The sequence below is a fragment of the Pinus tabuliformis genome, chromosome X, assembly GCF_031772625.1.
Source record: "Pinus tabuliformis cultivar Carrire ecotype Pingquan chromosome X, CPIR1, whole genome shotgun sequence".
Taxonomy (NCBI): Eukaryota; Viridiplantae; Streptophyta; class Pinopsida; order Pinales; family Pinaceae; genus Pinus; species Pinus tabuliformis.
In genome coordinates this window covers 1,303,486,681-1,303,492,766 of record NC_142308.1, presented here as the reverse complement: position 1 = coordinate 1,303,492,766, position 6,086 = coordinate 1,303,486,681, and the positions used below count along the sequence as shown (strand labels likewise).

The window sequence follows — 6,086 nt, the reverse complement described above, 5'->3', positions numbered from 1 at the left end:
CGCCCGATCGGCCCTGATCGGCCCTTCCTCGGCCCTGATCGGCTCTGATCGCCCTCGGCCCTGCCCTGTCCCGCCTATTCGCGTCCCTCAGGCTGCGCGCAAGTGTTCTCTCTGCTCTCTGCGGAAGGAAGCTTGCTTTATACCATGAGGCCGGCTGGTTCAATGAAGGTTTGAGTCCCGGATTGAGCTTGGCTGGCTGCTTGGGTCCATGGAGGCGCTGGGCACTCCCCAGGCGGCCCCTCCCCCCCCCCCGTCCTCATCAGCTGAGGCCTTCAATCGACTTCTGGAAGGTCTCCCTAAGAAGAAGAATGTCGAAGCCGCGAAATTTGTCAAGAAACTGGACGATATTCCGGAGATCTCCCTCCCTCCGGAAACCCCGATCCAGGTTGCACTGTCTTTGTCTGAGAGAGCCCTTGTAGGCCAGTTCACCGGACTTTGGCCTTCTCCCAAATCCACAGAGAACTGGGTCAAAAGGAACTGGGCGTCGTTGATCCAAGAAAGTGTGACCTCTTACTTCCTGGGGAGAGGTTTCTTCCTCTTCGAGTTTACCTCAAAGGATGACAAAGACCTGATCTTTCGAAACGGCCCCTACTTCATGGGCCCCCAGGGTCTGTATCTGAACAAATGGACTCCGGACTTCGATCCGGCAGTGGATGTACCCAAAGCTGTCCCAGTGTGGGTCAGGCTGCCAAATCTTCCAGTGCATTGCTGGAACTGGGACTCATTGAAGCATATAGGAAATGCCCTGGGGAAATTTATAGATCGGGCAAACAACAAGGACCAATATGATTGTGCCAGGATATGCGTGGAGGTGGACCTGGAGGAGGGACTACCAGAGGCCATTAAAATCAAGGTTGGAAGCTGGACTCACATGCAGAAACTAGACTACGAGCAGCTGCCCTTTAAATGCCGGAAATGCCATGTTTATGGCCATTTCGCCAGAAGCTGCCCGTCCAATACTGAATCTGTCCAAGGGAAGGAGGACGGCTGGAATCAAGTCAAGCGTACGAAAAATACTCACAAGACTCAGAAGGTGGGAGGATCCAATGGCAATCCTCATCAGGGCCCTGCTCCGCAGACCCAGCCCAAGACCGCCCTAGAAAACAGGTTTGACCCCCTCAGCTCTCAACCAGAGGACACACATGAAGTCGAGGCCCAGAAATCGGTCACTCCAGAGAAAGGTGGACAGCCTAATCCTTTCAAGGATTCAGGCGTAGCAGAAAGCTCAAAAGGAACCCCAGAAGAAGTTGAGGATGAGGACCAAGAATCGGAAGATTCGGAGGAGGAAGGAGAAATAGGAGACTCCCTAGCCTCTGTAAGGAGATCTACAAGAGGGCGCAAAACAGATCGGGAGAAAAGGGAGCATGAAACGTATAAGGACAAGTTGCAGGGCAGCCAACCTACATTGGAGAAGCTGTTAGCAAAGAAACCAAAGATGGCCAGAAATCAGCATCAAGGCTCCAAGGGAGCCCTCCAAAGCAAAGGTAAATAATGAAAATTATCTCCTGGAACTGCAGGGGTATGGGGAGCAAAATCAAAGAAGAGGCACTAAGAAACTTAATAAGAATAGAAGCCCCGGACATACTCCTCCTCCAGGAGACCAAGATGGAGGATTCGGACCTCCTTCATTTAAGTAGAAAACTATGGAATAAGAGCAAAGCAGCTGCTGTCTCAGCCCGAGGAGCCTCTGGAGGGCTGGGATCTCTATGGAATGATAGCAAGTACTCGCTAATATCTGAAACTTCCACCACCCACTGGTTGATGTTGAAGATGCAACACCTAGATACTAAAGAAATATTTTGCCTCTTCAACGTTTATGTGCCGGTCAGCGCTGGAGAAAAAAAGTCTTGCTGGGATTCATTAAGAAACCAAGCGGATCTGGGCATACTAGAAAATATCATCATTGCAGGAGACCTAAATCTCACGCTGCACTCTTCAGAAAAGCGTGGAGGTACCATTGTGCGAGATCCGGCAAGGGAATGGGCAGAAGATCTTCTCCATGATTGGGATCTGCTAGATATCAAGCCAGTTTCAGGTAAGTTCTCGTGGTCAAACAAAAGAATAGGGCCTGGTCATATTGCAGCAAGACTAGATAGATTTTTTGTGCAAAGTTCCTTCCTCCAGTTTGGATTAGATGCCAGCATGCATATCCTTCCCTGTAGTACCTCTGATCATAACCCCATCAAGTTGACCCTTCGAACCCTCTCGGATCTTGGCCCCATCCCCTTCAAATTTAGCCCTCTTTGGACCAAGGAACCCAGCTTTCTTCAGATTGTCAAGCATTGTTGGTCTCAGCCAGTCAATGGCTCTCCATTCTATATCTGGGAAGAGAAACTCAGAAGAGTGAAATCTGCCCTAAAAAGTTGGGCCAAATCTCTCCCTAATCCAGCCACTGAAAGGAAAAAGATCCAATGCATGCTGGATGCCCACCATCAGATCGTGGAAGAGGCCCTCATCACTAATGAAATTCTGGACAAAGAGGCTCATCTTCAACAGCAATATCACAAAGCCTGTCTGAATGAAGAGGAAGCCTGGAGGATCAAATCTCGCTGCCTTTGGCTCAAAGCAGGAGATAAAAACACCTCATACTTCCACAAGCAATCCCAAGCCAGGAAAAGCTTCAATCATATAGCAGAAATCAAAGAAGAAGTCGTGTCCCATAAAGACTTTAAAGACATCAAGCAGGCTGCCTTTCGCCATTTTCAAAATTTGTACAGCGAAGAGGTGAATGGCCCTCAGAATTCTTACTTGCTGGACGGGGTCCCCTCTTCAGTCTCGGCTCAAATGAACCTCCAGCTAGAAGCCAAAGTCACCATGGAGGAGGTCAAAGCTGCTCTCTTTGCCATGGATCCTGATAAAGCTCCAGGACCTGACGGGTTTTCTGCCAGATTTCTTCAATTCTGCTGGCATATTGTGGGAAAAGATCTCCTCAAAATGATTCAAAAATCGCAGGATTGCCAGAAAATAGGAGGAAGCACAAACTCCTCGTTCCTTGCTCTTATACCTAAGGAGAAGGGCGCCAATTCGTTTAACAGATTCCGCCCCATCTCTCTTTGCAATATAGGCTACAAGCTGATCACCAAAATCATTGCTAGCAGGCTGAAACACATCCTCCCTAAAATCATCCCTGAGAATCAAGGGGGCTTCATCCATGGAAGACAGCTGGTGGATAACTTCATCCTAGTTCAAGAGGCAATCATCTCCAGTCACCAGCGCAAGGAAAGAGGTATGGTCATCAAACTGGATTTAGCAAATGCATTCGATCGTGTTAGGCATAGCTTTCTGTTGAATGTTTTAAAAAACTTTGGATTCAGAGAGAGATTTATAAAATGGATCCGGGCTTGTATCTCGGAGCCATGGATAGCCCCTTTAATCAATGGCAGAGCTGCAGGGTTCTTTAAAGCTACAAGAGGAATAAGGCAGGGTTGCCCCCTGTCTCCTCTGCTGTTTGTTATCCAAGCATCAGTTCTCAGCTTCCACTTAAACAAAAAAATGCAAGATCAGGAGATTCCAGGGATTTGCATTGCTAGAGGAGTCCAGAACATAAACCATGCCCTGTTTGCAGATGATACTCTGCTTCTCGGAGCTGCTTCAATCCACTCAGCCACCAGATTTAAAGAGGCTCTGGATGAGTTTGGCACGATGTCAGGAAGCTGTCTTAATAAAGGAAAGTGTCACATATACAGCTGGAATACCCCTCCCCCTATGCTCATCTCCATTGCCAGATGCTTAGGATTTGCTGGCTCTGCTGTATGGACCTCATTTAAGTATTTAGGAATGCCTATCTTCCTCAAACGTGCCTATAGCAGGGACTGGATACCTCAGCTGGAAAAATTCAAAGTCAAACTTCAGGCATGGGGCTATAATTGGTTAAATATTGCAGGCAAGACAGTTCTAATCAAATCTGTCCTCAGTAGTCTCCCTTTATTCCAGTTCTCTGTGCTCCTAGCTCCCGTCGGCATCCTTCAGAAAATGGACCAGCACATTCGAAACTTCTTTTGGAAGGGAGGTAAGAAAAATGAGAGGAAATTCCCCCTGGTCAACTGGGAGACAGTCCTCAAACCTCAGATGGAGGGAGGCCTAAACTTCAAGAAGCTTCCCCTCCAAAATATAGCCATGGGAGCTAAGCTTCTTTGGAAAATCATAGCGCCCAAGCCTGGCTGGGCTCAGCTTGCGCTTTGGAGGAAATATTTCACTGGCGAAAGGTCAAGATGCCTGGACAGACCTCTTCCCCAAGGCACCTCTTCATTTGCCAGACTCTGCTCTAAAGCTGCCCCTCTGATTCGTTCCAAGGCTTATTGGATCCCTGGGAATGGGAAAAAAATCAACATATGGTCAGATCGCATAATGGATCGCGATCCGATTGGGGACTGGCATTCTTTGAAGAAGCTGCGTGATTGGATCTCAAATACAGGTAAATACACTCTCTGGGACATTTCCAAGTGGGAAGGGACGCGATGGGTTGGCTGGAACTTCCTCGATACACCGGCGGAATTTCTGCAGGACGTCAGCGTTCTATGCGACTTGTTAATCGGTGCTGCCCCCTCACACATACGCAGGAGAGACAGAAGAGGTTGGGGCTCTTTGGCGGCGGGATACACGGTGTCGAGTGGCTACACGAGCCTTGCTGCAATTCCGTATGCGCCCCCTGATCCAGCTCCGTGGAAAACAATTTGGGACATACCAACATTGCCCAAGATCGACATTTTCAATTGGTTGCTCTGTCACGGTAAAATACTCACCGACGAGAACCTGCAGAGGCATGGATTCAACGGTCCGTCGAGATGCTCGTTATGCAGAGAAAAGACGGAGTGTGTCTCCCATCTGATATTAAACTGCAAATTTTCAGAGCAGGTTTGGAGAGCGCTGATGGAGCAATGGAATCCTAATTTCGTGCTGCCTGCCTCTATATCCGAACTCTTCACTAAGTGGCAGAATAGATATCCAGCACCCCCGCCTAAAAATAAAATGATAAAGGCCGCCTGGTCCTCTCTTCTTAAAATTTGCTGTTGGCAAATCTGGCTAGAGAGGAACAGTAGAATATTCAGAAATACCCAGCATGATGTAAAAGTGGTAGTGACTAAAATAAAAACCCAGCTAAAAGAATGCCTGGAGGATTTTAAAGACGATTCGAATCTCAGCCAACTTGACAATATTTGGGGGGCTTCTTTAAATCTTCAATTCCGCCAAGCCAACAGAAGCATTATTCCTGTTGAGGAATGGCAAGTAAGAGGCATAAATAAGGAAGAGTTTCGTGCCTGGATCTCCAATCATAAGCTACATTCTCTCTTCTTCGATGGGGCAGCAAAAGGAAATCCTGGCAAGGCCGGGGCAGGAGGAACGGTTAATAGCACGGAAGGCACTCAGATTCACAGCTTTGCCTGGGGGCTGGGGTTCAATTCCAGCATCCAAGCGGAAGCATTGGCCCTGTATCAAGGTCTCAAACTGCTATTGAGCCTGGAAATCAAGGAGGCAATCATTCTAGGGGATTCTCAAGTGATCATAAAGCTCATGGTAACCAACACTGCCCCCCGGGACTTAAGATTAGCAAGGCAGATACAAAGAATTCGAAGCCTGGGAAAGCTGTTCCAAAATCTGAAATATTTCCATGTACTAAGAGAAAATAATAAAGAAGCAGATCGTGAAGCAAATAAGGCCGCTCTTCTCTCCGCCGGGGCAATGATAAGGGACGGGATAGAAACTTGGGATCCAATACCATAATCACTTCAGCACCTATGTTTTATTGCCTGATTCTAAATCAGTTTGTTTGCATTTTCAAGCTTGGACAAATTACAGAAATCAACTCCATTGTAGAGCCTAAAAAGAGCTGGAAGAGGAACACAAATTCAATTCTTCAGGAGGTCGGTTCTATTTTGGATCTGGACAACTCCCTTTGTAATCAGAACTCTGGCAATTAGGCCAATCAGTTAATATAATCCATAATCGTTCTTGTGAAAAAAAAAAATGTAGTTATTTAAATTTTGATATAAAATTTATTATGGAATTTTCAATAAGTGATTTAAATTATTATTTTTATCATATATATATATATATATATATAATTTTTTTTTTCATAAAAGTTTAAA

The 6,086-nt window shown here is 46.7% G+C and overlaps 1 protein-coding gene across 1 annotated transcript; it reads left to right on the top strand.

Annotated features, from left to right (window-relative positions):
- Positions 1–208: 208 nt before the first annotated feature.
- On the top strand, positions 209–5,721 carry LOC149144827 (uncharacterized). The gene is made up of 3 exons (XM_089452280.1): positions 209–527; positions 651–1,416; positions 1,518–5,721. Exons 1-3 carry the CDS (start codon positions 209–211, stop codon positions 5,719–5,721), a joined length of 5,289 nt encoding a protein of 1,762 aa, XP_089308406.1.
- The last annotated feature ends 365 nt before the right edge of the window (positions 5,722–6,086 follow it).